At 46.5% G+C, this 20697-nt stretch overlaps 1 protein-coding gene across 4 annotated transcripts in view; it reads right to left on the reverse strand.

Annotated features, from left to right (window-relative positions):
• LOC134342940 (CUGBP Elav-like family member 3) overlaps positions 1-20697 on the reverse strand; it is a 106467-nt gene that overhangs the window by 36970 nt on the left and 48800 nt on the right. For all 4 annotated transcript variants that reach the window (XR_010017140.1, XR_010017139.1, XM_063041650.1 and 1 more), the window contains exons 3-4: positions 5529-5577; positions 2379-2507 (exon numbers count right to left, since the gene is read on the reverse strand). Coding sequence is in view for 2 of the 4 variants with exons in the window: in XM_063041650.1 (XP_062897720.1) it covers positions 2379-2507; positions 5529-5577 (178 nt within the window). In the remaining 2 variants the exon portion in view is untranslated. The remainder of the gene's footprint in view (positions 1-2378; positions 2508-5528; positions 5578-20697) is intronic.

A 20697-nucleotide genomic window follows, 5' to 3' on the forward strand; every position in this document is an offset into this window, starting at 1 on the left:
TGAGATTCACTTTCTTGCAGGCATTTACAGGACAAATAAAGAAATACAATAGCAGTTATGAAAAACTATACATAAACAAAGTCAATCAATGTACAAAAGCCAAATTGTGCAAATAAAGCTAATACAAAGAACATGAGTGGAGAATCCTTGAATGTGAGTGGGTGGTTGTTGAATTAGTTTAGGGTTGCAAATTCCAGCACCTGCAGTCTCCTGTGTCTGCATAGATAAGACTATTTCCTCCACAAGCCTCTCCAATACCATTCTAATCCAATACAATATCACTGATAGCATTGTGTACACACCATGACATCGTCAGTGATTCCCCAACACCCCTTCCATCCTACAATCACTTTGACCCCCTTTGACCCCCGTCAGGCAGGAGGTAACGTAGCATTAGGACGAGGACTGTTCGGATGGGAAACAGCTTTCTCCCCCAGGCCGTGAGACTGCTGAACTCTCTGCCACCATCCCGGTCTCATCACTTTCGAAGAGCCAGACGTGTTAGACTGCTTAATCTTTAACTTAGTGTTGTGAATGCACCCCCCTACTAGTAGTAATATTACTTTATGTGTGTGAGTTATCTGGTCCAGAGGAATGGTGGTAAATATTTGTACGGCTGAAAATGGCAATAAACTGAACTCGAACTTGATTCCTCTCACTAATCTTCCCCGAAACCCATTCTTTCCTTATTCTTGTCCCACCTGCACACTGCTACCAACCTACAGTGGTCAGTTACCTACTAACCCACGTGCCCTTGAGACCCGGGAGGAAACCGGAGTGCCTGAGGAAACACACACAGTCCCAGAGAGAGTGTGCAAACTCCACACAGACAGCGCCGGAGGCCGAGGTTGAACCTGTGTCGCTGGAGCTGGGAAGGAGTGGCACTACTAGCTCACATGGCCATGGTCAGAAAGGCAAACAAAGGTCAACTAGTCACAGCTCCAATGAGCCTTGCTGGAAAATACACCATCTCCATCAAAACTGGTGCTTCTCAACGACCATATTCAGCAAAAGACCACAAGATATAGGAGCAGAATGAGGTAATTCAACCCATCTGCGCCCCCATTCAATCAAGGATGCTTTTGTTTTCCTCCTCCCCATTCTCTTACTTCCTCGCCACTACCCTTAACTCCTCGTACCTATCAAGAACCGGTCAACCTCTGCCTTAAATGCACCTGATGACTTATCTTCCCCAGCCCTCTTGGCAACAACGGAACTTTGTCTCTTGTCCTCTTCTCATTGATACCATCAGGCAGCGGATACACACACTCAGAAACATGCCATCAGATTTTTCAACGGTCCATGAACCTTGTTTATTCTGTTTATTTAGAGAAACAGCACGGCAACTGGCTCTTTGGGCCGAATGAGTCCACGCCGCCCAGTTGTACCATGTGACCAACTCACCTACTAACCTAAACACGAGGAATTCTGCAGATGCTGGAAATTCAAGCAACACACATCAAAGTTGCTGGTGAACGCAGCAGGCCAGGCAGCATCTCTAAGAAGAGTTCCAGACCCTTCAGGACGAAGGGTCTCGGCCCGAAACGTCGACTGTACCTCTTCCCAGAGATGCTGCCTGGCCTGCTGCGTTCACCAGCAACTTTGATGTGTGTCACCTACCAACCTGTGTGTTTGGAAGGCGCGAGGAAAGCAGAGCTCCTAAAGGAAATTTACGCAGTCACGGGGAGAACGAACAAACTCGTTACATACAGCAGCAGGATTTGAACCCGTGTCACTGACGCTGTAACAGCATTACGCTACAGAGCCATTGTTACTCCTATTTCCGCACTTTAATTTGGTGCCACGATAGCGTAGCAGTTCGGGTGACGCTAGTTCAGCTTGGGGCTTCGGAGTTTAGAGTTCAATTCTGATATCATCTGTAAGGAGTCTGAATGCCCTCTCGGTGGAATAAGTGGGTTTTCTCCAGGTGCTCCGGTTTCTTCCCATAGTCCAAAGGGTATAAATTGTCCCCTGATTAGGCTAGGGTTAAATTGGGGTTTGCTGGGCAACCTGTCTTGAAGTTTACAGTAATTTTAATGTCTGTGCTCTGTACTGCCACTGCAAAAGAACACATTTCCCATCATTTAAGTCAGAGATAATAGATCTGATTCTGACCTGCTGAATACAATTTCACTCAAAGAATGAAGATTGCAACTTGGGAAGCAACCCAATCTTCCATTGAGTTTAAAACACACAGTGGGGTTTTGTGCAGTGCGAGGGGATCGAGGGTTAATCTTGGTGCAGTGAGGGCAGAGGTTTGTGTCAAGAGGACAATTACCCATCTGCCCCTTTTTCCAGGGTAGAACACAGAACTCAGACCAGTACATTACAGGAACACGCCCTTCGGCACAACTAATTCACCCAATGCAGCCCGTTACCTTTACTGACGCCGTCTGGTCCTCGCAGGATCGTGCACTCCTCAATGGTCCCAAAACCCTCAAACATTTTCCGGACGTCCTCGTCGGTCTGTTGCCTCCCCAGCATTCCCACAAAGAGCTTCCGGTCCTCTGGGGAACACAGACAAGAAGTTTGAGATCTGGGAAACGGGTTTGGGGTGGAGGGCACCTCCAAAAGGCGAAGCCTCAAGAGGGTGGCATCCATGGTTAAAGACCCTCACCCCAGGACATGCTGTCTTCTTGTTACTACCATTAGGGAGCAAGTATAGCAGCAGTGTAATTTTTTTGTCTTGTACCATACTGCTGCCACAAAACAACAAATTTCACAACATATGTCAGTGATTATAAGCAACACACATAAAAGTTGCTGGTGAACGCAGCAGGCCAGGCAGCATCTCTAGGAAAAGGTGCAGTCGACGTTTCAGGCCGAGACCCTTCGTCAGGACTAACTGAAGCAAGATTATAAACCTGAATCTGAATGGGCTATTCGGCCCCTCAAGCCTGCTCCTCCGTTCAATTCAATGAGTATCAGGCCTGCACAAGCAGGCACCTCCCACCCTCCACACAGCTAACGGGACTCAGCTGCCCCTTGTTTCCAAATCATCGCCGGCAGCCTATTTAAACCCACAGTCCTTGTTCACCCACTGAACCAGCCAGCCTCAACCGTTCCCTCCTAGCCTTCAGTTACCATGTTGCTTGTGGTGTTTAGTATCTGCTCTTTTTCATTTTGTGGCCCCTTGTGACTTGCTAGTTTTGCAGCCTGTTATTAAAATTATTGTTCATTGCTCAGTTGTCCCCTCAGCTCTGTGGTTTGAGTCAGGCCTCCTCTACATTCCCTAATATTTAGAGATGTCCTGCCTCAGACTTCTGCTCCTCCCCTGCACCAGGCCCTTCCACAGTCCTCAATCCCCTGATCTCTCCAAACAGTGTCTAACTCCACTTTAAATAGTAATGACACAACCTCCACAGTATTCTGTGGCAGAGAATTTCAGATTCACTGACTTTCCTCAGTTATGTGATTTGCAGGTGTTTATTTAAAACCTTGTCCCCTTGTCTGACTCTCCCACTAGTGAGAAAATCTCTCCTATCATGTCCCTTTAGAAGCTTATGTTTAAGCATATGGCAAAGACATGATTCCTGTCAGGGCCACCTCATCTGTGCTAACAATGACGCCCTGTCTAATGCCAGTCCCATTCTAGATAGTCAGCCCTCCAGCTCCCTCTATCTGTAATGCCAGTCACTGCACTGCAATGCACCTTAACTCACTTTTAATAATTTTGTTTACGTTGTAAATATATGCTGCTATTTATGTATTTGTGCATGTTTTATTTCACATTCGTAATTTAACTTTATATTTCATAAAGACATAAGACATAGGAACAGAATTAGGCCATTCAGCCCATCGAGTCACTGCTGCCATTCCATCGTGGCTGATTTACTATTCCTCTCAACCCCATTCTCCTGTCTTCTCCCTGTCACCTTTGGTAGCCCAACTAATCACAAACCTATCAACCTCCACTTTCAATATACTCAATAACTTGGCCTCCACTGCTGTCTGTGGCAAAGAATTCCACGCATTCACTAAAGAAATTCCTCCTCATCTCTGTTCTAAATGGATAAAAAAATGGAACTTATTCCTTATAATTATTGAATGTCGTGCCAATACGCCACAACAAATTCCTAATACATGAATAAAGCTGATCCTTGATCCTTGATTTGCAATCATTGTGCTCGTATCCCTCCATGCCTCCCACATCCAAGTAGCTGCCTCCACTACCTCCTTTGGCAGCTCCCTCCAGACATTCAGCATCCTCTCAGCGAAAACGTCACCTCTTTGATCCCTTTTATATTTCTCTCCTCACACTTGAAGCCCGTGCCGGCCAGTTCCAGCAGTTTCACTCCGTCAGTGAGATCTCCTGGTGGCCAGCCGGTTGAATTCACTTCTCACTCCCACACTGAGCTGTCTGTCTGCAGCCGCGTCCAGGACAAGGCTGGACACAGATTAGAGAAACACCATCCCATATTTCACCTTGATAGTCTCCGACCTGGTGGCCTGAGCAGTGAATTTTCTAACTTCTGGTAACTGCTCCTCCTCTATCCCTTCCCCATTATTCCCATTCTGATCCTACTGGCCCCCTGTTGCCCTATTATCCTCCCCCATCGGCCTATTGCCTACTTATTCCTCCTACTGTTCCCTTCCCAAACTCCTTCTGTTTATTCCACAGTCCACTGTCCTATCAGATTCAGGCCTTTGTTATTTCCACCTATCGCCTCACAGCTTCTGACATCATTCCCATTTCCCCTCCTCCCTCACCTCCTCTCCGGGATCCTCGCTCACTCACCCTTTTATATTGCTTATCACCCCTCTTCCTTTCCTGTCCAGATGGCCTGTCTATTTCTCCTCCACAGATGCAGCCTGACCTGCTGAGTTCCTCCAGCTCCTCTGTGTGGGTTCAGCATCTGCAGTCTCTTATGTCTCCACTCTGGCCATCCCCTATACCAGATCACCCCTCAACCTCCTGCATTGCAGTGAGGACAAACCCAATCTCTCCTTATAACCACAGCCCTCCATTCCAGGCAACATCCTGCTGTATCTCTTCTGCACCCTCTCTACTGCTACCATACCCAGCCTTGTAGGTTGTTCTGCAGAAATGTGGTTCCAGAACGATATCCATGTACCATCCATCTACAGCCTTTGACACTCGGGAACCTGGGCTATATTATTATTTGTTTTAATAATTGTTTTTGTGTTTTTCTCTACTATCATAACTCTATGTGCCATATGTGCTTTTACACCTTGCCCCAGGAGAACGCCGTTTTCTTTGGCTGTACTCAGGTGTCTGGTTGAATGACAATTAAACTTGAACTTGAACTAGACGTGATCCATTCAGAGCTTCGACGAGTCCACTCCAGGGAATGTAGACCCAACCCATTCCGTGGTCCTGGCACTGACTGCTGCTTCCTGCTGAAGTCAGTTGAATGAGTGGGCAGTCCAGTCCTGGGAATGGGAGTGGCACCTCCTCACTGATGTACTGCACCTCACCCAGAGGGTGGGTGGGTGGGGTTCCAGCACGCTGATGATTCACCGAGACGGAGCTGTCTGAGATAAAAGAAGACAATGATGGCTCTTACCTCCTCGACTTTCACTGTCCGCTGGCTTCACCTGGATGGGCCGATTCATCTGCAAGAAGCCAAGGAGAGTTTGCAGTGACCACACTGTAAAACAGGGAGACCCAGGGCTACAGATACATAAACAGGAGAAAATCTGCGGATGCTGGAGAGCCGAACAACACACACAAGACACTGGAGGAACTCAGCAGGCCAGGCAGCATCTATGGAATAAAGTACAGTCGATGTCTCGGGCTGAAACCCTTCGACAGTCAACTGTACTTTTTTCCATAGATGCTGCCTGGCCTGCTGAGTTCCTCCAGCATTCTGTGTGTGTTTCTGCAGCTATATACCTCCCTGTAGGTGGTAACGCAGGTAGGCAGGGTGGTAGAGAAGGCTGGCCTTCATTGGTCAGGACACTGAGTACAAGAGTTGAGAAGCCATGTTACAGCTGTATAAGACACTGGTAAATACACATACAACAACAGGCCCTTTGGATAACTTACTCCAAAGTCAGTCTAATGCTTCCCTCACGTAGAGCCCTCCTGTTTTTTTTATCCGTGTGCCACCCTAAGAGTCCCTTCTCAAATGTCCCTAATGTATCTGTCTCCACCACCACCCTGACAGCACATGTGTGGAAGCCACCACTCTCTGTGTAAAAAACTTATCTCTAATATCCCCTTACTTTCTTCCAGTTACCTTAAGATTATTCCTCTTGTAATAGTCATTTCCTGCCTAGGAAAAATCTCTGGCTGTCCACTCAATCTATGCCACTTATAATCTTATACACCTCAAAAAGGTAGCGTCCATTATTAAAGACCTCCAGCACCCAGGGCATGCCCTTTCCTCACTGTTACCATCAGGCTGGAGATACAGAAGCCTGGAGACACACACTCAGCGATTCAGGAACAGCTTCTTCCCCTCTGCCATCTGATTCCGAAATGAACATTGAATCTTTGGACACTACCTCACTTTTTTAAATGTACAGTATTTTTGTTTTTGCATGTTTTTAAAAATCTATTTAATATACGTAATTGATTTACTTGATTATTTATTATTATGTTTTATTTTATTTATTTATTTTTTCTCTCTCCCTGTTAGATTATGTATTGCATTGAACTGCTGCTGCTAAGTTAACAAATTTCACGTCACATGCTGGTGATAATAAACCTGATTCTGATTCTCTATCAAGTTACTTCTCACCTTCCTCTCTAAAGAAAAAAAGCCAGCGAACGATCTGCCCTCCACTCCCTCCGCACCAATCCTAACCTTACTATAAAACCCGCTGATGGGGGGGGGGCACTGTTTTAGTCTGGCGTATGACCTCTACCTTGCTGAAGCACAGCGACAACTCGCTGATACCTCCTCTTATTTATCCCTCGATCATGACCCCACTAAGGAGCACCAGGCCATTGTCTCCCACACCATCACCAGCTCTGGGGATCTCCCATCCACTGCCACCAACTTCATAGTTCCCACACCCCGCACTTCCCGTTTCTACCTCCTACCCAAGATCCACAAACCTGCCTGTCCTGGCCAACCTATTGTCTCAGCTTGCTCCTGCCCCACCGAACTCGTTTCTGCATACCTCGACACTGTTTTATCACCCCTTGTTCAATCCCTTCTCGCGCTTTGAATTTTTTCAATGTTTTTAAGTTCCCTGGCCCCCACCGCTTCATTTTCACCATGGATGTCCGGTCCCTATATACTTCCATCCCCCACCAGGAAGGTCTCAAAGCTCTCTGCTTCTTTTTGGATTCCAGACCTAACCAGTTCCCCTCTACCACCACTCTGCTCTGTCTAGCGGAATTAGTCCTTACTCTTAATAATTTCTCCTTTGGCTCCTCCCACTTCCTCCAAACTAAAGGTGTAGCCATGGGCAACCGTATGGGTCCCAGCTATGCCTGCCTTTTTGTTGGCTTTGTGGAACAATCCATGTTCCAAACCTCTAGTGGTATTCGTCCCCCACTTTTCCTTTGCTACATCGACAACTGCATTGGCGCTGCTTCCTGCACGCATGCTGAGCTCGTTGACTTTATTCACTTTGCCTCCAACTTTCACCCTGCTCTCAAATTTACCTGGTCCATTTCCGACACCTCCCTCCCCTTTCTTGATCTTTCTGTCTCTATGTCTGGAGACAGCTTATCTACTGATGTCTACTATAAGCCTACAGACTCACACAGCTACCTGGACTATTCCTCTTCCTACCTTGTCTCTTGCAAAAGTACCATCCCCTTCTCGCAATTCCTCCGTCTCCGCCGCATCTGCTCTCAGGATGAGGCTTTTCATTCCAGGATGAAGGAAATGTCTTCCTTTTTTAAAGAAAGGGGCTTCCCTTCCTTCACCATCTACTCTGCTCTCAAACGCATCTCTTCCATTTCACACACATCTGCTCTCACTCCATCCTCCCGCCACCCCACTAGGAATAGGGTTCCCCGGTCCTCACCTACCACCCCACCAGCCTCCGGGTCCAACATATTATTCTCCGTAACTTCCGCCACCTCCAACGGGATCCCACTACTAAGCACATCTTTCCCTCCCCCTCCTGCTTTCCGCAGGGATCACTCCCTACGCGACTCCCTTGTCCATTCGTCCCCCCCATCCCTCCCCACTGATCTCCCTCCTGGCACTTATCCTTGTAAGCGGAACAAATGTTACACATGCCCTTACACTTCCTCCCTCACCACCATTCAGGGCCCCAGACAGTCCTTCCAGGTGAGGCGACACTTCACCTGTGAGTCGGCTGGGGTGATGTACTGCGTCCTGTGCTCCCGGTGCGGCCTTCTATATATTGGCGAGACCCGACGCAGACTGGGAGACCATTTCGTTGAACACCTACGCTCTGTCTGCCAGAGAAAGCAGGATCTCCCAGTGGCCACACATATTAATTCCACGTCCCACTCCCATTCTGATATGTGAATCCATGGCCTCCTCTACTGTCAAGATGAAGCCACACTCAGGTTGGAAGAACAACACCTTATATTCTGTCTGGGTAGCCTCCAACCTGATGGCATGAACATTGACTTCTCTAACTTCTGCTAATGCCCCACCTCCCCCTCGTACCCCATCTGTTATTTATTTATTTATTTCTCTCTCTCTCTCTCTCTCTCTCTCTCTCTCTCTCTCTCCCCCCCCCCCCTCTTTTTTCTCTCTCTGTCCCTCTGACAATAACTCCTTGCCTGCTCTCCATTTTCCTCTGGTGCTCCCCTCCGCCTTTCTTTCTCCCTAGGCCTCCTGTCCCATGATCTTCTCCCATCTCCACCCTTGTATCCCTTTCACCAATCACCTGTCCAGCTCTTGGCTCCATCCCTCCCCCTCCTGAATTCTCCTATCATTTTGGATCTCCCCCTCCCCCTCTCACTTTCAAATGGGGGATTGATTTGTTTTGTAGGTTGAATGCTACCCCGTTATAGGAAGAATGTGGAGGGTTTGGAGAGGGTCCTGGAATAGAGAGCATGTGCTCCCAGGAGAGGATGGACAACCTTTGGTTGTTTCCACAGGAGCCACAGAGTTATACAGCAAAGAAACAGGCCGTTCGGCCCAACTGATCCATGCTGACCAAAATCCTATGTGCTAGTTTCATTTGCCAGCGTTCGGCCCGTAACCTTCTAACCACTTAGAACACAGTACAGGCCCCTTGGCCCACAAAGTAGTGCCGATGATTAATCTAACCCTTCCCTCCCACACGTCCGTTAACCCTCCATTTTTCTTACTTCCACGTGCCCATCTTAGAATCTCTTATTAGAAAATAGAAGAGTACAGCACAGGTTCCAATCATGTACCTGTGACATTACTAAATGTCGTTATTGTACTTGACTCAAATACTCCTTCTATATATGGACCGCTCTTTGTGTAAAAAAAACCCTCAAGTTCTTATTAAATCACTTCCCTCTCACCTCAAACCCACACCTCTAGATTTGATTCCCCAACCCTGGGAAAAAGACTGTGCACACTCACCCTACCATTACCCCTCGTGATTTTATGCACATCTCAATGAATTCCCAGCCCATCCAACCTCTCCATATAACACAACCCCTCGAGACCAGGCAACATCCTTGTAAACATTTTCTGAACCCTCTCCAGTTTTTTTCTGGAGGTCCTGGCCAGTCCACGCCAGAACAACCAAACACAAAAATGTTACTTTTCCCAAGCAGTAAGGCTGACCAACACCTCCACCCACTAATTCCACCACTACTTTATTATTTCCTATCAGTCACCATATGTACAGCCTAGGGTCACCTTATGGACAAACAGTCAATCTATATACATTTGTTATCTTAGATATTTATATTTATTGTGTTTTTATTATTATTGTGCCTTATTGTTTTTATTGTTTTATTATTATTCATCTAATTGTGCTTTTTTGAGCTGCATCAGATCCGGAGTAACAATTACTTAATTCTCCTTTACAGTTGTTTACAGGAAATGACATTAAGCAATCTTGAATCTTTAATGTAATTTTTCCTGTAGCGGGGTTGCCATTTCATCTACCAGCACGTCTCGGCAATGTAGGAAGTTAGTGGGGAGCGAAATGCAGACAGGTAGAGGGCTGGGGTGCGAAGTGGGGCTGGGCACGAGCCGCGGCTGGATGTGAACTCGGAGTGTTTGGAGCTGTGAAACAGCAGCACCAAAGATCTCCTGGAAGTCTGACCCTTTCACAGCCAATTAGTGTGGAATTAGTGTCGGCCTAACCCTCGCAATTCCTTTTAAGCTGATCACAGGGCTGCAGAGAGAGATTAAAGAAGAAATGCACAAGAGTTTGTTCAAAGCCTTAAACTGGGAGATGAGTGAGTGAGCTTGGATTTTCTCCAGTCTCCGCACCTCTTGGCAGATTCTTCCTGAGCAGCAATGCATCCTACAAATAGGGATAGCAGCTGAGAAATGCCAGGAGACAATTCGGCCCGTTTTGCCGGTGCTGTTGCAAATAGTGGATCTGTAGCCCTGCAGGTCTCAGCTCTTCGTGTGTGGGGAGAGTGTCTGCCCTCCCATCCTCATCACCCTCTGACCGGAAATGTTTCCCTCTCATCACTGCCATCCGTTACTTTAATTCAGATGATAGCATGTACAGCTCCGGACAGGCCATTTGGCCCACAATACTGTACTGATCTTGATGCCAATTTATACAAAATGCCCTCCCTCTGTGTATCATATTCATGTGTCTCTAAAACCTTCTCAAACTCTGCCAGACTCTGATCTCACCTGTTCCAGTGTCTCAGTGAAAAGATTTGCCCCTCACATCAACTTTAAACATCCTCCCTCTAGCCTTAAAAGCATGTCCTCCTTGGGTGTATCATCCATCTCCATTCCCTTCATGTTCACCTTCGACGTTTCTACCCTAAGGAAAAGATTCCGACCTCCTACCCTATCTCTGCCTCTCATAGTTTTAAACACATCCATCAATCTCTCCCCAGACTCCAGTGGCCAAGGTGGAACAACCCAAAGCTTGTCCGGCCTATACCCTCTAATCCAGGCAGCATCGAGGTGAAGCCTGTCTACACCCTCTCCTAAACCTCCACATCAATCTCTTCCTGTAATAATCTGTCATCATTTTAAGTGATGTTAGGGATATGTATTGACCCCAGGACAGGAAGGAGTGTTCTCTGTTTCTCCTGGTCATCATGGCATGGGGAAGTTGCTGGGGCCTCATATTTTCTTATATAAGAGACCATTCAGCCCATCGATTCTACATGACTTCAAAGCAATCTAATTAGACCCATCTGTGTATATTTCCCTGAAACCCATTCTCTCTCACAGGGCAATTAATAAGCTGCCACCCTCAACTCCCCTGCCACCCACCTCCCACTCACCTCCACTCAGGGGTGGTGTGTTACAGCCAGTCAAGCTACGTGCCCCTCCAGCGGGACATGGGAGAACAGCAGAACATTTGGGGTGAGAGAGAATGTGTGCAATTGATTAAGAGTTCAGCACGGACTCATCCATGCTGTTTCCGTGCTGTAATTGTTATATGGTTATATGGTTATATGGACCCAGACATGCTCACACATAAACACAGGAACACACACACACAGACACACTCATACACACACAGTCAAACACACACATACGCACACACACACTGACACATACATACTCGCACCACACACTCTCTCACACACACTCACACACACACCAGACACAGAACATCTGTGTGGTCATAAATGAGGCCCACTGCAGGTACTCAGTTATACAGAATGGAACCAGGCCCTTCGGCCCAACTTCTCCATGCTGCCCAATCGCCCAACTGAACTAGTCCGGTATGCCTGCGTCTGGCCTGTATCAGCGTAAGATATAGGAGCAGAATTAACTATTCAGCCTATCAAGTCTGCTCCACCATTCAATTAAAGCTCCTTTTTTATATATCCATTGTCCCAGCTTCACCCCGTAACCTTTAACCCCCTCTCCCAATCAAAAACCCGCCTTAATGACGGCCTACACAGCCGTCTGTGGTTACGAATTCTACAGATTCACCGGCCTCCGGCTACTGAAATTCCTCCTCAGCTCCGATCTAAAGGGATGTGCCTCTGAGACTGTGCCCTCTGGCCCTAGACTTCCCCACTACAGGAAACACTTTCGATATGTCCATCTATCCAGGGCTTTTAGTATTCAGTGGATTGCCACCCCCACAACTCCCCCCACTTCAGCGAGTTCAGGCTCGGAGACATCAAACTCGTCTCATACATTAACCCTTTCATTCCAGGGATCGTTCCCCTGGAGGCCTCTCCAGGGTCAGCACATCCCTCTGGCCCATGTACCATTGCGGAGGAGGCGATGTATCGGGGGGGATGAGAGCCGCTGCCACCATCCTCGGCAGTGACGGTTCGAGCACAGTCACAGACTCTGAACCTGGGTTTAGTTGGGGAGCACCGACACGGCTGGCTTTCTGAGTCACCAATCCTCTTGCGGCTTCGCATCTCACTAAGCTGCTGTAGCTGGAAGCCCATTACACTTTACTGCAAATTCATCCACACTTAACCCGGCTGCACGCCAGAGGCTTAATCCCTCCTGCCCCCGTGTGTGACAACGAAACGGGAGAGCTAAATCAGATGACTTCTCCCTTAACAGCAGCTGGCAGCAGCGCAGGAGGGGCAGAGTGGGTGCGAGGGGCACACAGACAGACAAAGGGGAGGGGGGAGGGAGAGGAAGAGAAGGGGAGAGAGGGTCACAGAGAGAGTAAGAGGGCAAGAGAGAGAAACAGATCCATACACAGAGAGTGAAAAAGAGAGAGGGGTCACACTGACAGAGAGATGCAAAGGAGTAAGATAAAGAGAGAGAGACATTTCGAGACACAGAGACAAAGCGAGACAGAGAGAGTATGGAGATAAAGAGAAAGAGGGAGAGAAATACAGAGAGACAGAGACAGAGAGAGACAGTATGGAGAGACAGACAGAGAGAGAGTGAAGGAGAGGTTCAGAGGGTCACAGACAAAAAGGGAGTGAACGAGATACAGAGACATACATGGCGAGAGTAAGAGAGAGAGAACGAATGGGGGAGAGGGACAGACAAAGAAACACATTCAGAGGAGGGAGTGGACTGAGAGATGAGACAACATGCTACAAAATAAAGTGGAGGCTCATGACCCCCAAGGTCCTGACAGCGACTGACCTCCTTTAAATGTAGTCACTTTGGTTAAAAGAAGAAATGTGAGGGGGAACGTGACAGGACGATAGCACAGCGGTCAGGAACAGACCATGCGAACATTTCTGTAATACCAGGAAAGTGACAAACGCGGGGAGTACTGGAAAGAGATGAGGTCGTTACTGGAGCGTCCCACAGCAGTTACAGCCAAAGAATGAGTTCAGACTTGTAAACATGCCTTTAATGTTGGACATCTAGTCCCCAATGACCCTGTGGTGAGGACAGCTGTGTCTCACTGCTCCCTTTTATTTAAGGAAAATATTTATTTAAATATTGACAATATTTTTATTCTTTTCAATCCAATATGTCAAGATTAAAACACTACCACCCCTCTCCTGGACACAGCCAACCCCTATGATACCCGCTAGCCTCGAGAGACTCTGGCGAGCCAGTTGACACCACATGCTCCTGCTTCCGTGAGGCCTGAGCACTGACGTATCCAGGGTAGAGAGGTAGGCACTCGGCCCAGACAGCCTACTCATTTTACTAAGCTTATCACCCCTGCTGGGGAATAGGCCGCTGACAGCGGCTAGCCAGAGACCTCGGTCTTGGGCCGAATGAAGGTTGATTGTCCCTGTGGCCTCTGCTTTCATCACATGACTTGGTCCAGCTTCCAGGCGAAGATCTTTCTGCTCACAGGGATGAGGATTTCGGTGCTTCTGTGGCTGTGGGTTTTCACACGATGGGGTTGTTAGCTCCGTACCCAACCCTCCTGCTTTTGCAGCTGGACTGGAGGCATTCCATAGCAGAGATGGATGGCCTATTCCCCGGACGGGAATGCAGACCGATAGGGGTGGTCTCCCAGCAGGCTCTCTCCAGGTCCACACCAGGTGGCTGGAGATCAGGAAGGTGGGGTGGGTGGGTTCTGAGAGGCAGCCCCTACAAATACTCCACAGGGGCTATAACGCCTCACACGGGGTCTCCTCCTGGCCACAGGAAGTCCAGATGGTGGGAAGTCTGCCAGCCAGCTTAAACAACTGCGGCACAGCACCCTCCAGCCTGGTTCCTGATGTACAGGGGGACAACTCCCAAGCAGAGAGACCTGCCGTTTACTTATGGCAGAATGAGCCACCATGACAAATGCAGAGCACAAGGGCGAGGAAGTGGTAAATGCACAGGGAATGCCTCCACTGTCTGTGCTTTTGTGGAAGGTCACGGGGGGCATTACTGTGAGATGGTGCTGCCCTTGAGGGCGAGGAGATTATTTTGGCCAGGCGGGGGTGCCCAGATGGGATCGCCCTGCACTCAGGAACCTGTAGCTGGGGGGCTTTGGTCACCCACCCCAGAGGCATGCAGCTCACTGCCCCACTGAATGGTCTACCCTCTGCATTAATTCTCCACACCCAGCTCATCGAGGGATCGACAGTGGATAGGGCAAGCAGTTTCAAGTTGTTGGGTGTCAACATCTCTGAAGATCTATCCTGGTTCCAACATATTGATGCAATTACAAAGAAGGCACAACAGTGAGTATATTTCATTAGGAGTTTGAGGGGACTTGGTATGTCACTAAAGACACTGCAAATTTCTACAGATGTACTATGGAGAGAAAGAGGTGACATGGATCAGAAGATGTAGAATCTATGTGGCTAGAGTTAAGAAACAGCAAAGGTTAAAAGACCCTGATGGGAGCTATGCACAAACCTCCAAATGGTACCCAGGACGTGGGGTACAAATTATAATTGGAGATAGAAAAGGCATGTCAAAAGGGCAATGTTATGATAGTTTCAATATGAAGGTAGATTGGGAAAATCAGGCTGAATTTCAAGAAAGGGAATTTGAAGAATGCCAACAAGATAGCTTTTTAGAGCAGCCTGTGGTTGAGCCCACTAGGGGAAAGGCAATTCTGGTTTGGGTGTGTGTAATAAACTGGATTTGATTTAGGAGGAGGCAGTAATCATAATATGATAGAATTCACCCTGCAATTTGAGAGGGAGAAGCTAAAGTCAGATGGATCAGTATTACGGTGGAGTAAAGGGAATTACAGAAGCATAAGAGGTGGAGTTGGTTGGAGTTGGTCGAAGTTGATTGGAAGGGAACACTAGCAGGGATGATGGCAAGAGAGCAACGGCTGGAGTTTCTGGGAGCAATCTGGAAGGTGCAGAACAGATACATCCCAAAGGATATTTTACCTTTATTTTTCTAAAGGCAAAATAATGCAATCCTGACACCGAGGAAAGTCAAAGCCAACATAAATGTAAAATTGAGGGCATAGGATAAAGCAAAAATTTGTGGGAAATTCGGGGATTGAGAAGTTTTTAAAAACCAACAGAAGGCAACTAAAAAAACCATAAGGAGGGAAAAGATGAAATATGTAGCTAAGCTAGCCAGTAATATCAAAGAGGATACCAAAAGTTTATATATAGAGAGGCGAGTGTAGATAATGGAACACTGGAAAATGTCACTGGAGAGGTAGTAATGGGGAACAACAAAGTAAATAGGTATTTTGCATCAGTCTTCACTGTAGAAGACACTAGCAGTATGCTGGAAGTTCAAGACTGCCAGGGGCAGAAATGAATGCAGTTGCTATTACTAGGGAGAAGGCGCTTGGGAAGATGAAAGGTCTGAAGGTTGATACATAAGTCAGTTGGACCAGATGGACTACATCCCAAGGTTGTGAAAGAGGTAGCTGAAGATATTATAAAGGCATTAGTAATGATCTTACATGAATCACTAGATTCCGGCTTGGTTCTGGAGGACTGGAAAATTGTAAATGTCACTCCACTCTTTAAGAAGGTAGGGAGGCAGAAGAAAGGAAATTTTAGTTGGTCTGACTTCAGCAGTTGGGAAACTGATGGAGTTGATCATTAAGGTTGTGGTTTTGGAGTACTGGGAGACACATAATAAAAAAGGCCAAAGTCAGCATGGTTTCCTTAAGAGAAAATCTTGACTGTCAAATCTGTTGGAATTCTTTGAGGAAATAACAAGCAGGATAGACAAAGGAGAATTGGTAGGTATTGTGCACTTGGATTTTCAGAAGGTCTTTGAGAAGGTGCCATCATACATGAGGATGCTTAACAAGATAAGAGCCCATGATATTACAGGAAAGATACCAGCATGAACAGAGCATTGGCAAATTGGCAAGAGAAAATAGTGGGAATAAAGGAAGCCTTTTCTGGTTGGCTGCCGGTGAATAATAGTGTTTTGTAAGGATCAGTGTTGGGACCGCTTTATTTTACGTAATACTTCAGTGATTTGGAAGACAGAGTTGATGGTTTTGTGGCCAAGTTTGCTGACAATACAAAGATAGGAGGAGAGCCAGGTAGGGTTGAGAAAACAGGGTGGCTGCAGAAGGACTTAGGCAGATGAGGAGAATGGGTAAAGAAGTGGCAGATAGAATACAGTGTCGGGAAGCGTATTGTCATGCACTTTGGTAGAAGGAATAGAAGCGTAGACTAGATTCTAAACAGGGAGAAAATTGAGTGACCCAAGGCATAAAGGGTCTTGGGAGTCCTCCTGCAGGATTTGCCTCAGGTTAACCTGCAGGTTGAGTTGGTGGTGAGGAAGGCAAATGGAATGTTAGCATTCATTTCAAGAGGAGTAGAATATAAAAGCAAGGACTTAATGCTGGGGCTTTATAAGTTTCAGAGGATGTCCATGAGAATGATTCTGGGAATGAAAGTGTTAACATATGAGAAGTGTTTATACTCTGGAATTTATAAGGTTGGGAGGGGATCTCATTGAAACCTATCGAATATTGAAAGGTCCAGATAGAGCGGATGTGGAGAGGATGTTTCCTCTGTCAGGGAAGTCTAGGACCTGAGGGCACAGCCTCAGAATTGAGGGACATTAAATTAGGATGGAGATGAGGGAGAAGTTCTTTAGACAGAGGGGGGTGAATCTGTGGAACTGATTGCCATAGATAGTTGTGGAGACCAGATCATTTGATGTACTTAAGGTGTAGGTTGTCGGGTTATTGATTAGTCAGGGTGTGAAAGGTTACGGGGAAAAGGCGGGAGAATGGGGTTGATGGATCAGTCTTGATGAAATGGCAAAGCAGACTCAATGGGCTGAATGGCCCCATTCTGCTCCTATGTCTTTTGGTCTTACGTTTTATGAAAAAAGAGCAGGATTCATCCAGCGTCCTGGCCTATCAACTTTACTAAACCTGGTCATATTTACACAGCTGCCCTGAATGGGAGTTTGTCCTGTGAGAATTTCCTTCAGTGTTCCATATTGTTAGGTTAGTGTTTGAATTATCATTTTTCTTGCAGTTTAACTTGCTTTTTGTTTGCTTATGTATTCACCTGTCTGTCTGTAAATGTTCAGTATTTGGAGTATAGCTGGTTTGTGATTTTTTTTGTCGTTTGTCACAGCCATAAATTGAACCTTCTCATCCGCTGTTGTTATCAAGGAATTTCTTTATCTATCTAGTTTGAGCTAGTTTTCAGTACAAGATGATCACAAATTCTTTCCCTTTTCTTTGTCTTCTTCCTTCAGCTCACACTTACAGTTCAGGAAGTTGGTTACTGTTATTTCTTTGTAATGAACACTGTAACCACAAGATTTATGCCTCATCATTGACTTCTGAAGAACCTACTAGACTGTGCAGGCTCCCGTTCAGAGCAGATGTGTAAACATGACCAGATTTAGTCAGACTTGGCAGCTGCATTGATCACTGTGTTTGTCTTGAGAGTTTCAGGAAGCTAGATCTTACCAGCCAAAGAAGGGGCAGCTTTAAAGATACTGCTCTGATCACTTAGCTTACGTGACCTGGGGACATTTGCTTTGCCTCCTGGTGAAAATCGTTATGTTTTATGACATTAAGGGTTGTAATGATTAATTTAACTTTAATCCCTCGAACTGGCCTTGGATCACAGACAGAAGTGAAACCAGCAGTCGATCTGCACTAATACTAAGCTGTCTTTGAGGCAGGACAGATACCAATCTTAAGGCTCAATGAACTAGATACTCAAGATTCAAGATAGTTAAATGTTGTTTCCTGTACACAAGTGTAAACGAGAACATAATAATTGGTACTTTGGATCTGACGCAGAACAAAAAAACCCACAAAAGATAAATAAATAATAGATTAATAATAATAATAAACACAATAAACATAAAATACATTGCAACACACACAAGATGCTAGAGGAACTCAGCATGTCAGGCAGCATCTGTGGAAATGAACATTTGATGTCTTAGGTTGAGACCTTTCTTCAGGATTGAGAAGGAGGGGGGGAAAAGTGAAGGGAGGGGAAGGAGGCGATCGGCGAAGCCAGGCGAGTGGAAAAGGTCAATGGCAGGAGAAGAAGGTATCTGATAGGAGAGGAGAGTGGACCATAGGAGAAAGAGTGGCTTCATCTTGGCACAAGAGGAGGCCATGGACTGACATGTCTGAATTGGAATGGGAATGGGAATTAAAATATTTGGCCATTGGGAAGTTTCGCTTGTGGTGGATGGAAGTGGAGGTGCTCGATGAAGCAGTCCCCTAATTTACAATGGCAGATGAATGCGTGCCTCTGGATGGAGGGGCAACACTTTATATTCCATCTGGGTAGCCTCCAACCTGATGGCATGAATATCGATTTCTCCTTCCGGTAAAAAAAATTTCCTCCCCCTTCCCCTCTTCCCCTATTCTCCACTCTCACCTTTTACATCTTCTCAGTTGCCTATCACTTCTCCTGGCCCCCTCCTCCTTCCCCCAGTCCTGAATAAGGGTCTCGGCCTGAAATGTAGACTGCTTATTCATTTCCGTAGATGCTGCCTGACCAGCTGAGTTCCTCCAGCATTTTGTATGCATTTCTTTGGATTTCAGCATTTGCAAACTTCCTTGTGTATATAAATACATAAGATAGCTTATATATGTACATATGTAACCTTCTCGCTGGAACTTGTATACCAAATTGGCTCATTAGCTAACTCTGCTAACAGCTACGTGACTCTGCAATGAGAAGGCCACATTTCATAAACAACATATGTCTAGGATCAGTATGATTTGGGGTTCAACCAAACAGGAAAATTAAGATGTTCCAATTAAACAACACAGGTTGTAAGGAATGCTGTATAAGTATTGCTCATATGCAGTTATCAGTAGCCCAGAAATGACAGATCGTACACCAACATAAAATTATAGAGAAAGTGTATTTAACAAACTTTCAGCTTTAACAAACAGTTACAGAAAAAGAAAAGGAAAATAAATGGGCCCATTACAGTTAAACCAATCCAAGATGCACATAAACGTTGGAGCTCATTCTGGAGTAGTCGGGGGTGTATCTCTTCACTCACGTGCAAGACCCACGGACTGTGTGAAAGCACCTGCCACATTCCAAACTTCCCTTAAAGACCATCTCAAATGAACTGGCTCTCTCTTTTGGGAGTATGGCCCTTCCTCCCTGGAGCCATTTGTCAGCACAAAGCACTTCTTGCAACGGGGACTCTCCTTCCAGCGGCACTCTGCAGCCAATTCCTTTGTCCTGCGCTCCGCAGCTCCCCCCAAAAGACCCGAAACGAGACCACTGTCCTTCAGAAAACTCTTCCCCACAGCTCTCTCGCACATTCCATAATCCTCATTCGCTGACGCACATTCCTAAGTTGGACAAGATGGCTCCTTTTCTTTAGCCAAAGTCAAAACACTCCTTCCAGCAGGTCACACTGCCTTTACAGAAACCTGCTAACGTAGATGACATCATAGCGTAGCAGTAGAAGTCTTAACTGGGGCATTACACATAGATAGATTGTATGTCTGTATGTCTATGTAATGGCACAGCGCTTTTACACCTCGGGGTGTTCTGGAGTGTGGGGTTCAATTCTGGCGCTGTCTGTACATCCTCCCTGTGGAATGTGTGGGCTTTCTCTGGCTGCTCCTGTATCCTTCCACAGTCCAAAGATGTACCGGGTAGGTTAACTGGTTATTGTAAACTGTCCCAAGATTAGGCACAATTAATCAGGTTTGCCGGGTCATCGTGGCTCGAAGGGCCGGAAGAACATAGAACATACATAGAACATAGAATAGTACAGCACAGTACAGGCCCTTTGGCCCACAATGTTGTGCCGACCCTCAAACCCTGCCTCCCATATAAGCCCCCACCTTAAATTCCTCCATATACCTGTCCAGTAGTCTCTTAAATTTCACTGGTGTATCTGCCTCCACCACCGACTCAGGCAGTGCATTCCACGCACCAACCACTCTCTGAGTAAAAAACCTTCCTCTAATGGCCCCCTTAAACTTCCCACCCCTTACCTTAAAGCCATGTCCTCTTGTACTGATCAGTGGTGCCCTGGGGAAGAGGCGCTGGCTATCCACTCTATCTATTCCTCTTATTATCTTGTACACCTCTATCATGTCTCCTCTCATCCTCCTTCTCTCCAGAGAGTAAAGCCCTAGCTCCCTTAATCTCTGATCATAATGCATACTCTCTAAACCAGGCAGCATCCTGCTAAATCTCCTCTGTACCCTTTCCAATGCTTCCACATCCTTCCTATAGTGAGGCGACCAGAACTGGACACAGTATTCCAAGTGTGGCCTAACCAGAGTTTTATAGAGCTGTATCATTACATCGCGACTCTTAAACTCTATCCCTCGACTTATGAAAACTAACATTCCATAAGCTTTCTTAAC

The sequence above is a fragment of the Mobula hypostoma genome, chromosome 2 (assembly GCF_963921235.1).
Source record: "Mobula hypostoma chromosome 2, sMobHyp1.1, whole genome shotgun sequence".
Classification (NCBI taxonomy): Eukaryota; Metazoa; Chordata; class Chondrichthyes; order Myliobatiformes; family Myliobatidae; genus Mobula; species Mobula hypostoma.